This window comes from Narcine bancroftii, chromosome 9, assembly GCF_036971445.1.
Source record: "Narcine bancroftii isolate sNarBan1 chromosome 9, sNarBan1.hap1, whole genome shotgun sequence".
In the NCBI taxonomy this organism is placed as follows: Eukaryota; Metazoa; Chordata; class Chondrichthyes; order Torpediniformes; family Narcinidae; genus Narcine; species Narcine bancroftii.
Genome location: NC_091477.1, coordinates 2,582,432 through 2,601,852, shown reverse-complemented (window position 1 = coordinate 2,601,852; position 19,421 = coordinate 2,582,432). Strand labels below are relative to the sequence as shown.

Sequence of the window (19,421 nt, the reverse complement as noted above, 5' to 3'; positions counted from 1 at the left end):
AAAATATGTTCTGGTACCTTCTCCCCTATTTTATCTAGTTCTATCTTAGTCCAGTCTGGTTTTTCCCTTGTCTGGTAAAAATCTGATAAATACCTTAACTGTGCTGCTCTATAATAATTTTTAAAGTTTGGTAACTGCAAGCCACCTTGCTTGTACCTCTCTGTTAACTTATCTAAAGTTATCCTTGGTTTCCTCCCTTTCCACAATAATTTTTATTATTCTCTTTAGTTCATTAAAGAATTTCTCTGTTAAGGGAATTGGCAACGATTGAAATAAGTATTGTATCCTTGGGAAGACATTCATTTTAATGCAATTTACCCTCCCTATCAACGTTAGCGGTAATTCTTTCCAATGTTCTAAGTCTTCCTGCAATTTCTTTATTAGTGTCTGATAATTTAGTTTGTACAGGTGGCTTGCATTATTATCTAACCTAATACCTAAGTATTGGATTGCTTGGGTTTGCCATTTAAATGGTGATTCTTTTTGAAATTCTGTATAATCTGCGTTACTCATTGGCATCGCTTCACTTTTATTTGTGTTGATCTTGTACCCTGATATTTCTCCATATTCCTTCAATTTCTTATGTAATTCTTTTATTGATATTTCTGGTTCTGTTAAGTATACTATGATGTCATCATCAAATAAACTGATTTTATACTCCTTCTCCTTTACTTATATCCCTTTTATTTTATTTTCTGTTCTTATCAGTTCTGCCAATGGTTCTATTGCTAAAGCGAACAATGAGGGGGCTAATAGACATCCCTGCCTAGTTGACCTACTTAATTTAAATTGGTTCGATACATATCCATTTACTGTTACCTTTGCCAATGGTCCATTATATAATGCTTTAATCCAATTAATATATTTTTCTGGTAGATTGAACCTCTGTAATACTTTAAATAAATAATTCCATTCTATTCTGTCAAAGGCTTTTTCTGCATCTAAAGCAACAGCCACTGTTGGCTTCTTATTTGCTTGAACTGCATGAATTAGATTAATAAGTTTACAGACATTATCCGCTGTTCATCTTTTCTTAATAAATCCAGTTTCATCTTGTTTTACTATTTTTGGTACACAGTCGGCCAATCTGTTTGCTAATAATTTTGCTATGATCTTATAATCTGAATTAAGTAGAGATATTGGTCTATATGATGCTGGTGTTAATGGATCGTTGATGGTATTTGTGTAATTGCTGTCTTACATGAATCGGGTAAGTTTTGTGTTTCTTCTATCTGGTTCATTACTTCCAGGAGAGTAGGAATTAATAACTCTTTAAATGTTTTATAGAATTCTATTGGGAATCCATCCTCTCCAGGCATTTTATTGTTCGGCAGCTTTTTTAATATATCATGTACTTCCTCTATTTCAAATGGTTTTATCAGTTTGTTTTGTTCCTCTTCTTGCAATTTCAGCAGATCAATTTTAGCTAAAAACTCTTCTACTTTATCATCTTTCCCCTCGTTCTCAGTTTGGTATAATTGTTCAAAAATTCCTTAAAGTTCTCATTAATCTCTATTGGGTTATATGTAATTTGTTTGTCTTTTTTCCTTGATGCCAATACAGTTCTTTTAGCTTGTTCTGTTTTGAGTTGCCAGGCTAGTATTTTATGTCTTTTTTATCCCAGTTCGTAATACTTTTGCTTTATTTTCATTGTTCTTCTCCACCTTGTACATTTGTAATGTTTCATATTTAATTTTTTTGTCTGCCAATTCTCTCCTTTTCGATATATCATCCCTTGTTGCTAGTTCCTTTTCTGTACTTACCACCTCCCTTTCCAACTGTTCAATTTCCCGATTGTAATCCTTTTTCATCTTAGTTACATAACTTATTATCTGCCCTCTAATGGAGGCTTTCATTGGATCCCATAATATAAATTTGTCTTTCACTGATTCTGCATTTATTTCAAAATATGTTTTAATTTGGCATTCAATAAACTCTCTAAATTCCTGCCTTTTAAGTAGCATGGAAAAATGCTACATGTCCTACCCAGTCTCTCTTTAGTTTGTTATGTTCCACTTCATTTAGATGCGTTTCCTACACAAATGCTAAATGTTTTTTTTTCAGTAAATTTAATAGTCTCTTCCTTTTAATTTGGTTAGGTATTCCATTAATGTTTATAGTCATATAGTTCAATGTGGCCATCTCATATCCTGTTTACATCTCATTTCCGCTTCCTCACCACCACCATCCGCCTTTTCCCCATTTCCATCTCTCAGTTTCCCTTTTTAAACTCAATGTATGACAACACATTTAAAACATAAAATACTCCAACAACTCCCACATCCAATATTATCTTAACCCCAAGATACCCCTCCCCCCACTCTGAGTTGCCCTTTATCCCTTGCCGGGCAACCACAACTCCCCTTTCCATTTGGATTGCGAACCTGCTCACGTGTCAACTGATTTCGCAGTGACTGTTATTCTCTCCCCCCCCCAACCCACCCCCCAGAAAACACTTTTTTTTTTTTTACACATATAACAAAGTTCTCCCTTTTTTTCCCCCTTCCTTCCTTCCTTCCTTTCTCTTTCCCTTCTTCAGTTCTTTACATATACATTGTTTCTACATCTTTATATATATTTTATTCCCGTTCTTCATTCTTATTACATCTCTTCATCTCTCCTTCTGTCCTGCAAGCGTTTTGCAAATTCTTGTGCTACCTCCGGATCGAGAACAGTCTGTTTTGCTCCCCAGGGATAAATATTTTAAGCACAGCTGGATGTTTTAACATGAATTTATAACCTTTTTTTCCAGAGGATCAATTTTGCTGTATTAAACTCCTTCTTCTTTAAGAGTTCAAAACTTATGTCTAGGTAAAAAATATTTTTTGACCCTTGTATTCCGTCTTCTCTAATTTTATTCCTTGTCAGTTCCAGTATATTTTCTCTTGTCGTGTATCTCAACAATTTTACTCAGATAGATCTTGGTTTTTGATATGCCTGTGGTTTTGGAGCTAATGCTCTGTGTGCCCTTTCTATTTCCATTTCTTCCTGCATTTCTGTCATTCCCAGGACCTTCGGGATCCATCCTTCTTTAAATTCCTTCATGTCTGTGCCTTCTTCACCCTCCTCCAGGCCCACTATTTTTATGTTGTTTCGCCTACTATAATTTTTCAACATATCAATTTTCTGAGATAACAACTCTTGTGTCTCTTTAATTTTTTTGTCACTTTCTTCCAATTTTTCTCGTCATTTACTTCCATTTCCACAGCCGTTTCCCGCTCTTCCACATACTCTACTCTTTTCCCTATTTCTGTCATGACCAGCTCTAATCTTTGCATTTTATCTTCTGCTCTTTTCATTTTCCTTTTAATTGCACCAAATTCTATTGATAACCATTCTTTTAGTGATCTCATTTGTTCTTCAAAAAAGGCTTTATCTATATTCTGTTCATCAGTTTTACCTTCTATTTCTCTGTGAAGACCTTGGTCGTCTTCTTCCTCTTCTTTTGTGTCTGTACCTGTGTTTGTATCTTCTTTTCATCTTTGTATCTGTGTCTCTTCTGATTTTTCTGACGAGTAGCTTGTCTCAATTTGTCAGGTCCCTTCTTGCTTGTCCTCTTGCTGTTGGTCCTCTCCTTCTGAGCTGCTCATCTGTCGAGCCTCCTGCTGTTGCTCCTCTTGCCGTTCACCCCGTCGACTTTCTTTCTCACCTGGTACTTCACTCCCTCTCCTGCTGCTTTCCTCATCTTCCAGCTGAGAGCCCTGGTGTCGGGCATCCCTCAGGTGGTCGCGCCGTGGTTGCCTGCTCTTTGGCTGAGCCCCCCTCCTGTCGGTGTTTTCCTTTACCTTAGATTGGGCACTGTGCACTTTTGTTTTTGCAGTCCACCAATCGGGGGGTCATGACTCCACAGGGCCGACACCAACCTCGGAGATCAGGTGCTCTTCTCCATCACGGCTCCCTGTTCCTTTGTGCAGGTGAGACCTTCTCCTTTCTTTTCTGGTGTCTTTTCTTTTTTTCCCATTGTTTTTACTTTTTCCATCTTAGGTGCCATCCTCTTTCTCTTCTCTGCAAATTTATCTTTTATTTTTATATTTTATATTTATTGAACTTTGTCTTTTCTTAACTTTTTTTCTTCTTTTCTGGAGAGGTCTGGTTTTATCCTACCGGCCACTTCTCCATCACGTGACTCCCTCCTGCTGACAAAACTTGATGATAACCTTTCTTTCAGGTCACCACAGAGTTCCTTCTTGTTTCTCTTATTCTAAGTGAAACATTAGACAGCTAGTCCTCTCCTCTTCCATGAACCACAAGGTGCCGTCTTCCAAATGGGGCTTTCTACAAGCTTGCTAGCTTGTCCTGTTCCAGTCCCAGTTGCTGTTACTGGCTGTAACACTGCAGAAGTCATCTCTGTTTGAGTGAGTGTCTCTCTTTCTCTCTCTCTCTCTCTCTCACACACACACACACACACACACACACACACACACACACACAAACAGAAAAAAACCTGTTTGACTCTCTCTGTTTGCAAAACCACATGACCCTCTTAGCTCTCTTTCAAATAGAAGGTGGCTCCGACAAGATCTTTCATCTGTTGCCTTTTAGGAAACAACAATCCATTAGTGAGGTCTCTTGGGCACTTTCCAAAACTCTTGCTAAAGCTGTGGAGCTGATATGTCTAGCATGGGCAGAGCTTCAGTATCTCAAATAAGATCTGTTTTAAAGTGTTTGGATGTAACCTACTTTAACAAACCTTTCCCAATTTATCTTCAAAAACATATCTATATACTCTGTCACAATATATCAGCAATGTTTCAGGCCTCAGCCTTTTCCAATTCCAACCTCACTATCAAACCTGCAGACAAGGGTGGTCTGGAGCACTGACTTCTATGTAGCCAAAGGCAGATGACAACTCTCAGACACCTCCCCATACTTACCTCTCCAAAACTCATCAAACCCCTCTATCGCACACCATCTCTCGACTCGGCACCCAGTCATATCCCTAGCATGGCCTCCAATCTCAAAAAATGCTGCCATCCAGTTCACTCACTGTGCTCGGTACACTCTCTCGAAGTCCTCGTTGCCGCTAACTCTGGGCGGGGAGACATGAAACTTTCTCCTTGCATAGATGACTTGAAGGGAAAAATACGCTGCAACAGAAAATGGATGGTGGTAAATGACTGCTCCAACGAAGGAGTGAAGCACAAACATGTGCAAATGCTGTGATTGTAGTAAAAACACAGAAATGCTGGAGGAACTCGGCCGGTCTTACAGCAACTGCTCTGACCAAATCCAGGCTGTGCGTTTCAGGGAATAGAAGGTTGGTGCTATTGACTGCACATCAATGAGCTGACTCGTTGGTGGAGCTGAACAATTTGGCAGCCTCAATCTCCCACATCCAGAGGTAGAGAGGTCCACACGGCTTTTTACATCAGTCATAGATCATAGAATAGCACATGAACAGGACCTTCGACCAATCATCTTTGCCAACCATGATGTCCAACTCAAACTAAAACTGCTGCCTGCACTGGATCCACATCATCCATAGTCATGGATCTCTTGAGAAGCCTCTTAAAACTCCACTATTGTATCTACTTGTTAAATCCCAATGTGCTGGAGAAACTCACACAGCATTCATAGGAAGTAAAGGGAAACCAATATTTTCAGTCACTACCCCTGGCAGCCTGTCCCAGGTACCCACCACACTGTGTCAAATATTTGCCCCGCACATCTCCCTTAACTGCACCTTACCCCTCACGTCCTCTAGAGTGCAGCACTTTTACCTGGGGAAAAGATTCTGACTGTCTGCCCCATCAGAGCCTCCCATGATTTTATAAACCTCCACCAGGTCAATCTCCCCTCAGCCTTCGATGCTCCAGAGAAAACAACCCAGGTTTGTCCGGCCTCTCCCCATAACGCATCCCCTCTAATCCAGGGAACATCCTGGTAAACCTCTTCTGTCTCCTTTCCAAAGCCTCCACAACCTTCCTGCAACTGGAATGGCACACAGTATTCCCAGGGTAGACCGGCCAGATTTATAATGTTGCAACACGACCTCCTTACTGTTATACCCGGTGCCTCACCCAGTGAAGCCAAGAGAACCACATGCCTTGTTACCGCCCTGTCTATCTGCATGACCACTTTCAATGACCTGTGGACTTCGACCCCCAGATCCCTCTGCAAGTCGATGCTTTGAAAACCCCTGCCATTTGTCATATACCTTCCTCGAACAAAGTGTAATACCTCACACTTGTCAGATTAAACTCCATTTGCCATTTTTCTGCCCATTTCTGCAACTGATCTAAATCCTGTTGTTTCCTTTGACAGCCCTCTACCCTGTCCACAACCCCACCAATCTTTGTATAATCTGCAAATTTACCAACCCACCCATTTACTTTATCATCTGCCATTTACACAAACAGCAGGGGTCCCAACAGCAATCCCTGCAGAAAATCACTAGTCACTGGCATCCAACTCGAATATCACCCTTCCACCACTGCCCTCTGTCCCACCTAGTACTGTATCCAAACTTATCAACTCAACCTGGATCCAAGCATCTGCACCTTCTGAATCAGCCTCCATGTCAACAGCCTTGTTGACATCCACTGCCCTACCCTCATCAGCCATCATCTCCTCAAAAACCTCAATCACATTGGTAAACCTGGGATCTCCATGTTGATGCCATCACGAAGAATGGTTAGATGCTTAACAGTGGATGAACAGAGGGACCTTGGGATCCAGATCCATACATCTCTTAAGGTCACCACACAAGTTGATTGGACAGTTAAGTAGGCCAATAGGATGCTGGGTTTCATTAGTCAGAGGATTTAGTTGAGGAGTAGAAAGGTCCTGTTGCAACTCTACAAAACTCTGGCGAGACCACACCTGGAGTATTGTGATCAGTTCTGGTCACCTCATTATAGGAAGGATGTGGAAGCTGTGGAGAGGGGGCAGAGGAGATTCACCAGAATGTTGCCTGGATTGGAAAATGTCTTTATGAGGCAAGGTGAGCAGAGCCGGGACTTTTCTCTCAAGCAAAGGATGAGAGAGACGATAGAGGTCTGCAAGATTCTGAGAGGCATAGATAGGGTAGACAGCCAGCACCTGTTACCCAGGGTGAGATCAGCAAATATCAGAGGACTTGTGTACAAAGTGAAAGGAGGGAAGTTTAAGGGAGATGTCAGGGATAAGTTTGTTTTTTTTTTTATTTTTTTTTTTTTATTATTTTTTTTTTTTTTTACACAGAGAGTTGTGGGGGCCTAGAATGCCTTGCCTGGGACGGTAGTGGTGGTTGGTACATTAGTGGCATTTAAAAGACTCTTAGACAGACACATGGATGAAAGAAAAATAGAGGGTTATGGGGTAGGGAGGGTTTAGTATTTTTTTTGGTGGGGAATATATAGATCAGCACAACATCGAGGGCCGAAGGGCCTGTACTTGCTGTAGTGTTCTATGCTCTAAGTATAATGCCTGTCAGGAGACCCAACACCACCTCTTTCTTGATCTCAAAATGCCCTCTTATTCATCATTTCTGCCTCTCTGAGAGAAAGGCTGATGCAGAAGGGGTAGGTAGAAAGGAAGTGGGATGAAGAGAAGCATCACCCCACTGTGTGTGGACTGGAGGATCAGATCCAGTGATAAGGCACATGTACAGAGTTCCAGGAAACTCAGAGGTCAGGAAATGGGATCGCAGAGAGATAGTGGAGTTACACCACTCGAGGTGCTATCTAGCCAGAGATGCAGAAAAGTTCTTTGAGCCATTTGATCTGAATGCAAGATAACAAAAAGAGCAAGATAGTGAGTTTCAATAACTTCTGTTGCAAAATCTGGCCAGAAACATGAGTTTAGAGAGTTATTACCTCAACATTCAATATATCCAACATTTTTGGACTACAGAGGATGATAACCATTTACCTTTCAAACACCAAAGCCTGGTAAACTTCATAAATGTTAAATTCTGTGCACAATATAAGAATTGCCTGCAACCAGTGAACTTGGAGATTGGACTGTGAGCCAAAGAAGTTTTCTAAACTTACTCACACATTTGGCCCCTTGCAGCTCTGTCCATCAATGCAGATAAGTGCGTGGTTCCTCAGCCTCTTCCTTAAAATGAATGAGAGGTGTAAGAGGATGCAGACTTCTTGAGGTATGTCAGGGTTGGGGGGCCAGATGGCGGGTGAAATGGGGGAAGGACCAGAAGATTCAGTTTTTGAAGAGTAGCTATGAAGTATTGAACTGCATGTTTCACAAACATTTCTACGACTGATTCCACCTGCATTGAATTTGTCCATTGTTATTGAATGAAGATCTACCAGGATCAATGCCTGAAGAGGACGCACAAAATCAGTGAACCGGTGCGGACTCGAAAGGCCAACATGGCCTGTTTCTGCTCCGTAAATGGTTATATGGTTATAACGTGGGCTGGCTTCAGGATCAACGCAGGGAGCAAAGATGGAAGAGAATTTAAAACCAAATTGATCAATTCATCTTGTGGATGCCAGTAAACTGGGCTCACGGTGTCCATTGTTGCAACATGGTGAACGTCAGTCAGTGTGAGATTGCCACACAATCTTTTGAACGCCTGTGCTTGTGCACCAGATAAAGCAAATGCAAGACTCCCTCATATGCTGCCCCTCTGTCCGCGCAGTTCCAGAGACCCTCTGCCACTACCTGCATGGAGTTGCACATTCACCTCCCTGTGGCCATGTGGCTTTTCCCCCCCCGGGGCCTACGGTTTCGTCCCAGATCCCAAAGATGTGTGGGTCATTGGGTTAATTGGTGCCTGTAAGTTACCCCCAGTGTGAGGGTGATGGGTGGTAGAACCTAGGGGTGTTGGCTGGAATGTGGGGGGGGGGGGCGATTAGAATGAGTTAGTGGAGAATTAGCACATTGCCAGGGGTGGTGCTGGAGGCTAGTACAATAGCAGCAATTAAAAGACTTAGACAGGCCCATGGATGGAAGGAAAACAGAGGGTTACGGATGGGAGGTCGGGAAGGATGAGTTTGTTCAGTAGATTTACATTGGTCAGCACCACATCATGGCTGAAAGGTCTGAACTGTGCTGTAATGTTCTATGAAAGACTCTGGCTGCCTGGTCTCCCAATCAGAAGCTGGGTGAAACTTCGGCTGACAGGTAACGTGGCTGAAAATTCGAACAGATTCAAATGTTTTAGATTGTAGTTAGTTGGAGCTGATGAGAAAAATGATAAAGTGAAAGTGTCAGTTTTCTTACAGGTCGTGGGTGATGAAGCCCTGGACATGAATAATAACTTCACATTTGCTGCTGAAGAAGACAAAATGAAACTGGAAAAAAATAATGGAACAATTTGAGGCAACTGCATCCCTAAACACAACATGACATTTGAAAATCACAGATTTTTCACATGCACAGAAAACTGAAGAAACTATTGATCAGTATGTGACTGAATTGAGAAACAGAAGCAAAACGTGTGAATTTGATGGAATGACCAACTCGCTGATAAAAGACAGTCTTGTGTGTGGTATTCCAGATAATAGTCTAAGGGAAAGACTGCTAAGAGAGCAAAATCTAGACCTGGGTAAAGCCATAGCACTCTGTAGGGTTACAGAAACTGTAAAAAATGCAGGCAAAAGAGCTGTTCAGTGAAACTAGCTGCAACGTGGATGCAGTGACCAAGAACAGACATAAACTGTTTAACAAAAAGTGCGGCAAAGTGGAAAGAGAGGCATGGCCAGCGAACAAAAATGAAAGGAACAATCAAAAGCCATGTCGGCAATGCAGTACACACCTACCAAAAATGTATCCAGCATATGGTAAAACATGCTAATGTGCAACAAAAGCAAACATTATGCCCATTGCTGTAGGAACCAAGCGCAATAAAGCAAGGTTCATGCAGTAGATGAATGGGAGATCGAGGAATTCTATGTAGACATTATGACTGAAAACAAGAAAGAAAACAGAGACTGGATGTTGAGATTAAAAGTGAACGACAGATACATTTCAGGTAAATTGGATACTGGACCACAAATTAATGGAATATCAGAGACTGATTTTAAGATTAGACCCAGACCAAAGATGTATGGAACAAAAGTGAAGGTGACAGGATATACCAGTGCAAGGAGAATTCATGGTCAAAGTGAAACACAAGAACAAAGAGTACATGCCACCATTCATGTACCAGCTATACTAGGTTTAACAGCTTGTGAGAAACTGAACCTGGTAAAAAGAGTCCTTGTTGTGGAAAGCAAAGAGAGACAGTCTAAGATAAACTCATGAAAAAGTACAATGACCTATTTCAGGGTCTAGGCTGCCTTCCAGGAGAGCACACGATCAGAATGGATAAACGTGTTCTACTGATAATACATCCATGCAGAAAAGTTCATTTGCATTTCAAAAGCAACTAAAAGCAGAGTTGGACAGGATGGAAAGCCTGAACGTGATTCAAAAGATAGATGAGCCAAAAGAGTGGGTGAGTTCATTTGTTGTTGTGGACAACAAGAATGGAAAGCTTAGAATTTGCCTGGATCCAAGAGATCTAAATAGAGCAATAAAGAGAGAAAACTTTAAGCTTCTGACACGTGAAGAAATCATGTCACAGTTTGCAAATGCAGTTTTTCAGCAAGTTAGATGCATCATCAGGATTTTGACAGTTGAAATTGGATGAAGCAAGTTCAAGACTGTGCATGTTCAACAGTCCATTTGGCAGATACAGATTCCTCAGGTGACCATTCGGAATTGCCTCCGCTCCTGAAATGTATCACAAAACTATCCATATGGTCTATGAGCACCTGGACAGAGTTGATAACTCAATGGATGAAGTCACTGTATGGGGAACCTCGAGAATGGAGCATGATGAGAGACTAAGGAAAGTGCTGGAAGCAACAAGGAAAGCAAACCTGAGACTGAATAGAGAGAAATGCCAGCTTGGGGTGACAGAACTAACATTTGTAGGAGATGTAATTGGCAGTGAGGGCATCAGACCAGATCCCAGAAAGGTGTCGCCATTGAGAACATGCCAAGGCCACAATGCAAAAAGGACATACAGAGGTTTAATGAAATGATCAATTATATGGGTAAATTCATAGCCAACTTCTCAGAAAAGATGGCTCCATTGAGACGACAAACAGAAAAGAACATTGAATGGGAGTGGAATCATGAGTATGAAAAGTCATGGAGGGAACTAAGGAAACTGCTCACAGAGGAACCAGTTTTGAGGTTTTATGACCCAGTGAGAACCATCAAGATATCATCAAATGCATCACATAGTGCAGTTCTTCTGCAAAATATGATGACTGGCAACCCTTTGCATATGCATCATGCTGAATGACAGATGCGGAGACGTGATACGCTCGAATTGGAAAGGAGCTGCTCACCATCACATAGACCTGTGAAAGATTTCATCACTTTGTATCAGGACAAGCAATTAGTGTGGAGACTGACCACGTTCTTGATTCCATTGTTCCAAAAATCATTAAATCAATGTCCATTTAGAATACAAAGAATGATGATTAGGCTGCAACACCATACACTCCGGGTAAGCTAATGTGCACAGCAGACAAGTTGTCTAGAGCTGTTGACACGAGAGAGCCTGCAAACTCCAAAATGGATGAAGCCGTGAAAGCCTTCGTGGACATGATCATAAGTGCACTGCTCATATCAGATGCAAAAATAGAGCTCATAAAGTCAGAGACAAACAAAGAAGAAACACTGAGACAACTGAGAAAAAACATCTTGGGTGGATAGTCCAACATGAAGCAGGACTGCTCACCTGACCTTGCAGAGTGCTGGAACTACAGGGTGGAACTATCAATCGTTGAAGAGATCATCTACAAACGAAGTAAAATCCTTATTCCAGAGTCTGAGAAAAGAGATGTTAAAAAGGATCCATGGAGGACATCTCAGAATCGTAAAGCCAATCCAGACCTTACCAGAAGGTAGGCGTTGACCTATTTGAATGTCAAGGGAAGGACGATCTTGTAGTCACAGACTATTACTCCCCATATCCAGAGATGTGCAGACTCAACACCATCACTGCAGATGCTGTAATAACAGGTATGAAAGCCATATTCTCCAGACATGTGAGGTCTTCACAGACAATGGACCCCAGTTTTGCAATTTAAAGTTCCAACATTTTTCCAAACCATGGGACTCTGTACACACCACGTCAAGTCTTCATTTTCCACAGTCCAATGGTCTAACGGAAAAATCGGTAAGACAGTGAAAAGACTGATGAACAAGGCAAAGGACAGTGGAAAAGACTTCTACCAGAGCATGCTAGTATACCGCACAATGCCGCTAGGGTGTGGTTCATCACCAGCACAACTCCTTATGGGACATAGGCCAAGATCAAACCTACCCATTCAGGAGAACCTCCTAACAACAAGAGGGGGAGAAAGTGAGGAAATTCAAAAAACAACAGAAAGAAAAGCCAAAGCCAAAGTATTACCTACTGGAATTCCACATTGGTGACCAAGTAAAGCTAAAAGACAAAACAAACACATGGACTCAGAAGGGAACTGTCCTTGGTGAAGTCCAACCAAGATCATACACCATTCAGACAGATGAAGGTGCTCTTCTGCGAAGAAATTTTGAGATTTTCAAATGGGACCAGCCACAGTAGATGGAAAGACAATACTGCTGAACAACCTGAATACACATCTGAGAAGACGTCATCTGAGGCAACAACTCAGATTCAAGGACAATCAATCAGGAGATCGTCAGGACACGCGAATCCTCCTAAGAGACTCATTGAGCAAATGTAAAGACTCCTGTTATAGAGTGAAGTAGTGCTATCTTATTTGCTCTTCAAGTTTTAGCGTATGTAAAGATGAACACACAAAACAAGGTTCAAAAATTTTAACAATGTTGATAATAATGAAAATGTAAGTTCCTGGTGTTAAAGTTAAAATTGCAGAATTATAGAAAGAAAACATGTTAGTTAAAAGTAAGCTACTTTTGTTTTAAGGAAGGGAGATGTAATGATACTGATCATGTTTGCCTGGCCACTAGCAAGGTATTAAGGATTATAGTTTATGTTTGATTAGACTTGGCTGCCAGCAGGGGGCCTCACACAGAAGGGGTGGTGCTGCATGCGAGATTGGTAATGGAGGCTGCAGCCTCATGGGCTTCTTTCAACAACTTTAAAGTAAAGAACCTTTTCTTTCATCCATGTGTTATCTAAGAACTCACACATACAAGATAAAACACCAGAGACATTCTCATTAATCTTTTCTGCACCTTTTTCAGTACGGTTAGCACAACGCTGTTACAGTGTCAATAATTCAGGTTCAAATCCCACACTGTCTGTAAGGAGTTTGTACATTCTCCCCATGTCTGCATGAGTGTCCTCCAGATGCTCTGGTTCCTCCCACATTCCAAAGATGTATGGGGGTCATATGTTAATTCCTGTACTGGGAGTTAATTATGTGGTGGTAGTGTGCAATGAGCTGCCACTGAAGAGGTGAATGTGGCCTCAATTTTAACATTTAAGAAGAATTTGAACAGGTAAATGGATGGGAGGGGTATGGAGGAATATGGGCAGGCTGCAGGTTAGTGGGGCGAAGCAGAAAAATAGTTCTGCACAGGCTAGAAGAGCCGAAGGGCCTGTTTCTGTGCTGTAATGTTCTATGGTTCTATTTTGGTGGCTCGAGGTTGTGGGCCAGAAGGGCCTGATACCATGCTGTACATCTAAATTATAAACAAGTTCCCTTTCGAGCATCCATGATGGTTCTTTCTGACATAAACCAAAAAAATGCTGCAAAACTCAGCAGGTCAGGCAGCATCTGTGGGGAAAGAAACAGTCAATGTTTTAAGTCAACCAGGTTTCCCGACAGATGCTACCTGACCTGCTGAGTTTTGCAGCATTTTTTTGGTTCTGTTTCCGATTTCCAGTCTCTGCAATTTTAAATTCATTTTCACACGACTTCCTTATCTTATGGTTTTTACTAAGGAAACTTTTACCACTTCGTAGATGACAAAAAACCTCATCGTTTTCCTCCTACTGGCTAATCGAGGTTCCTTATTTTCCCTCTCATTCTTGTGTTAAATAGCAGTTTAATTTACAGCCTGTGGAATTTCAGAATTTGGCTGGTGTCTGTCCACAACCTCCTTCTGGGAAACAATTCATCAGGCCCTGGGGCTGATCTAGAAGAGGTGGTGCCTTTAGAAAGCAGCTTCTATCACCAAGGATCCCCACCCCACCCCCCACCCCCCACCCCCCCAGGCCATGCCCTCTTCTCACTGCTACCATCAGGAAGGAGGTCCAGGAGTCTGCACACGGGCATCCAATGGAACAGAAACAGCTTCTTCCCCTCCGCCATCGGATTCCTGAATGGACAGTGAACCCCAGACACGGCCTCACTTTCTCCACTTTACACCAATTTATAAAAAGTATATTTGCTTCTGCGACGCTGCCACAAAACAAATTTCATGATATGTTCAAGACAATAAATTCTGACTCTGATTCTATTGTTCATTTCTCTAAAACTAACCCTAATTAATTTTTTTCCACTATGTTCTGCCTTCATGTACAAGAACTGACACAAAATGTTTATTCCCATTTCCTTGTTCCCCAAAATGTTTTTTTTCCTGTTTCTGTCTGAGCAGAGAAACACAAGAACTGCAGGTGCCAGAATCTGTGTTAACATAGAACATATATCACTACAGCACAGTACAGGCCCTTTGGCCCTCAATGTTGTGGCAACCCATATATATATATATATATATATATATACACAAACACTAGACCCTCCCTACCTCATAACCCTCGAGTTTTCTTGCATCCATGTGTCTGTCTAAGAGTCTCGCAAATGCCTCTATTGTTCCAGTCTCCACCACCCCCACCACCCCCCAGCAAGGCATTCCAGGCCCCCACCATTCTCTGTAAAAAAAAACTTCCCTCCCTTCATTTTGTACAGACGTCCTCTGGTGTTTGCTGATCCTGCCCTGGGAAACAGGTGCTGTGTGTCCCCTCTATCTCTGCCTCTCGTAATCTTGTAGACCTCTATCAAGTCTCCTCTTATCCTTCTACGCTCCAAATTGAAAAGTCCCAGCTCTGCAAAACTTGCCTCATAAAATGTTTCCCAATCCAGGCAACATCCTGGTAAATCTTCTGGGTACCCCAAGACTCAACATCAACACCACCAGATCTGAGGGACACAGCCTCAAGATCCGCGAAGTAGATACAGTACGGAATTGAGAAGGAACTGCCTCTCCTACTGAGTGATGAATCTGTGGAAGCAGTCGAGGCTGCCCTGTTATATGTGTACAAGACAGAGTTAGACAGATTTTTGCAGAATTGGGGAATTCTTCAAAAATGTATGGGGCCATTAATGCATTACAGAATGCACTCCCTGATGGTCTACTCATTGCGGCTGAGGATTTCAACCATGTGAACCTCAAACCGTGCTGCCAAAATTTCATTAGTATATGGACTTTGCGACGAGGGGGGTGTGCGCGCTGGTCCTTATGTACACAAACATCCCCGATGTGTATTAGGCAGAGCCCTGCCCCCCCCCCCCCCCTCAGCTACTCAGACCACATCTCTAATGCTAATCCCAGCACACAGACCACTCATCAGATGCTCCAGACCACCCACAGAGCAGGTAAAGACTGGCCGCCAGGAGCCATCTCTGGCCTTCAGGGCTGCTTCGAGAGCACTGACTGGCACATATTTAAGGAGACAGGAACGGACAGGGATCACATCAAATTGGAGGAGTACACGGCGCTAGTGATCAGCTCTATTAGCGTACATTGATGACATCACCATGCCCACGACCATCGCTACTTGCCCCAACCAAAATCCATGGATGACTGCAGAGGTGCAGGTGCTGTTGAAGAGCTGAAACTCTGCCTTCAGAGCGGGTGACAAGGCAGTCTTGGCCAATGCAAGAGCTAAGCTGTCCGAGGCTATCTGGGAGGCAAAGAGGGGTCATGCCTGGAGGATTCATTCACTTCTGGGACAGCGGTGACACATGGCACCTGCGGGAGGGCATCGATGCCATCGCTAACCACAAAGCCTCACCAGCTGCTTGTACCAGGGATGTCTCCCTCTTTGACGTGTGCTTCAAGGCGAAAAATAACGTGGTGGCGAGGAAGTCCACACCTTCCCCATACGAGCAGGCACTGTGTCTCATGGGGGCTGAGGTGAGAAGGATGCTGCTCAAAGTCAACCTTTGTAGGGTTGTGGGAACCAGATAACATCACTGGCAGGGGCTCAGAGAATGTGGGGACCAACGAGCTGATGTCCTCACAGACATCTTCAACATCACCCTGAGCAGAGCTGTCGTACCAACATGCTTCAAGGTGGCCACTTTCATCCCTGTGCCGAAGAAGCTCTCAGTGTCCTGTCTCAACAACTACCATCCTGTCCCACTCGCGTCCACCGTCATGTAGTGCTAGGAGAGGCTAGTCATGGAGCACATCAAGGCTCAGCTGCCCCCCTCACTGGACCCCCTGCAATTTGCAAACTGTCCCAACTGATCTACAGATGATGCCATTGCCACCAGGCTCCACCCAGCCCTCACCTACCTGGAAAATAAAGACTCATATGTTCAAATGCTGTTCATGGTCTTCAGCTCAGAATTCAACACCATCATAGCACAACAGCTGTTAAGGAAGTTGAACCTGCTGGGTCTAAACACCTTTCTCTGTAGTTGGATCCTCAACTTCCTGACTGAAAGACCACAGACAGCTCAGATCAGAAACAGCACATCCAATACCATCACACTGAGCATGGGGTCTCCGACAGGGCTACATGCTCAGCCCACCGCTGTTAACCCTGCTGACCCACAACTTAACATCTAAACACATCATCAAGTTCACTGACAACACGGCCGTGGTGGGGCTCATCAGCAAAAATGATGACTCAGCTTACAGAAAGGAGGTGCAATCACTAATGGACTTGTGCAGGGACAACAACCTACACCTCAACACCAACAAGACAAAGGAGATGGTGGTGGTCTTCAGGAGAGCCCGGGGGGGACCACTCTCCACTATCCATCGATGGCTCCACCATCAAGGTAGTGAAGAGCACTAAATTCCTTGGCATGCACCTGGTGGAGAATCTCTCCTGGTTCCCCAACACCAGATCCATTGGCAAGGTGGCCAAACAATGCCTTTACTTCCTGTGGAGGTTGAGGAAAGTCCAGCTTCCACCCTCCACCCTCACTACATTCTACAGGGGATGCATTGAGACCATCCTATATAACTGCATCACCTCCTGGTTCGGGAACTGCACCGTCCCAAGACACAAGTCCCTGCAGCAGATAGTAAAGACTGCTGAGGGGATTATTGGGATCTCTCTCTCCCTGCCATGATGGACATTTATAAGGCCTGTTGTTTGTAGAAAGCCATAAATATTGTGAAGGGGTCCACACACCCCTCCTGCAATCTATTCTCCCTCCTGCCATCCAGGAAGAGGTTCTGAAGTGTTTGGGCCTTCATGACCAGATTACGAGACAGCTTTTTCCCCCCAAGCTGAGGCTTCTGAACTCGGTGGACACAAGGCTAGCATCTGCAACATGATATTTATAAGTGATAGGTTATTTATAAAAATGATTCTGATGTAATTTATCCATGTAAATAACTAGTTCCACGGTCCGGAGAAATTTTGTCTCGTTTTCACTGTACACTGCAATGGTTATGGTATAAACGCAACTTGACTTGAATTAACAGTTTGGACTCTGGGACCACTGACAAGTACATATACTTCGGTTCCTGGTGTCCCAGGACTGGTTTTATATCCAACCACCAGCTGGTTCGCACTGTAGTTTACTACTATAAAGGTTTACCCAGGGACCCAGTCTGGAGTACGTCTGATGGAAATGCCAGAGTCCAAAGGCTTAAGGGAAGGTGAAGCTGAATCCACGGCCAGATCAGCTGTGATCTTATTGAGTGGCAGAGCAGATCGACTTATAGATATGCTCTATGAACACTGAATTTTCTGATTTTGGGTGACCCCAGCCCTGGTCCGGTTCCATCTCTTCTTAATCTAATCCCATTCTCACTTTTCTATCAAAACTTCACCTCCCCTCTATGGCTTTCTCCTTCCCCTCAGCCCCTCTCCATCCCTATCCACCTTCCTTTACAAGGTGGCTGTCTCCCCATTGTGAAAATTAGGGGTCGGACCTGAACCTTTGTCTGACCATCTCTGCCCTGATGCACTGAGTCCCTCAAGCTTCTCAATGGCTGCCTGGAAAGCTTCCCATCAACTTCAACGAATCCTTTCCCTTTCACATAGTGCTGGGTCCCCGCTCCCTCAGTCCCACTGTTTACATCTTTCTCACTGGACGACCCCTGTTTCCACTTTTTCTTTAATAAAACACAAAAGTCCGCAGACACCGTGGTTGAAGTGAAAACACGATGCTGGAGAAACTCAACTGGTCAAACAGTGAACTTTATATAGCAAAGAGATAGACAGAACCAACATTTTGGGCTTGAGTCCTTCATCAAGGTATGAGCAAAATGTAGGAAGCACCTGATTTTGGGCACATACCTACATTTTGCTCACACCTTGATGAAGGCCTCAAGCCTGAAACGTCAGTTCTGATTCTTTGCTAAAGGACAGTGTTTGACCTGCTGAGCTTCCCCAGCCTCGTGGTTTTATTCCACTTTTTCTTTCCTTGATCAATGTCTTGTTCTTCTTTTTAGAGTTTTCCCACAAATTACTAAAAAGACAAATGCTGGAGGAATTCACCCGGTCTCGCAGCAGCCATAGGAGGCAAAGATATATTACCGATGTTTCAAGCCTGACCCCTTCGTCTAGGGGTGAGTAAAAGAGGCCAGGCACCTAATTATATAAGATGGAGGCCAGGAGAGGGAGGAAAGATGAGAATTGACTGGGGGAGGGGCTGGAGTTGTATTTGGCCGTGAATGCAGAGCTGGGGGAAAGGAGACAGAGGGAGAAAGCTACAGGAAAGGAGACATTGGGATAGGTGGGGTGGGTGGGGGCTAACAAAAATCAATGCCATCTGGCTGGGGGATATCCAGACGGATTTTGAGGTGTTATTCCTCCAGTTTGTGGATGGTCTCACTCTGGCAGTGAATGATGGGTTGCTTTGTACTTCCTTCCACTGCCCATTCCTCCCTTCTTCCCGCCCTTTAAATTCAGGCATCTGCCTTCTTTTTACTCAGGCCTGAAACATTTGTTACGTCTCTTCTTACTTCATGTGGACGCTGTGAGATTGGCCGAGTTCCTCTAGCATTTCTGTGTTTTTACTACCAAATCACCCCAGTTTTACTCTTATTTAGAGGCAACATTAAAAGCCCTTTGTTTTCATGTTATCTTTAACTTCCCCACAGATATTATCACCGTTATTGGGATCTTGAACTGTAAAAGGATATATATTTCATTTAAACAGCATATTGAATCCTTAAATGTTGGTATCTTATCACCCCCCAATCAAGTTAGTTACCAATCTGGTAATACACGAAACTCAACCAGTTTACCTATCTCGGCTGCACCATTTCATCGGATGCAAGGATCGACGAAATAGACAACAGACTCG

General features: G+C 43.2%; 1 protein-coding gene across 1 annotated transcript in view; it reads right to left on the bottom strand.

Moving 5' to 3' along the window:
- ltc4s (leukotriene C4 synthase) overlaps positions 1 to 19,421 on the bottom strand; it is a 51,300-nt gene that overhangs the window by 9,862 nt on the left and 22,017 nt on the right. Inside the window, exon 3 of the mRNA XM_069897838.1 lies at positions 4,988 to 5,087. Coding sequence (XP_069753939.1) covers positions 4,988 to 5,087 — 100 coding nt within the window. The remainder of the gene's footprint in view (positions 1 to 4,987; positions 5,088 to 19,421) is intronic.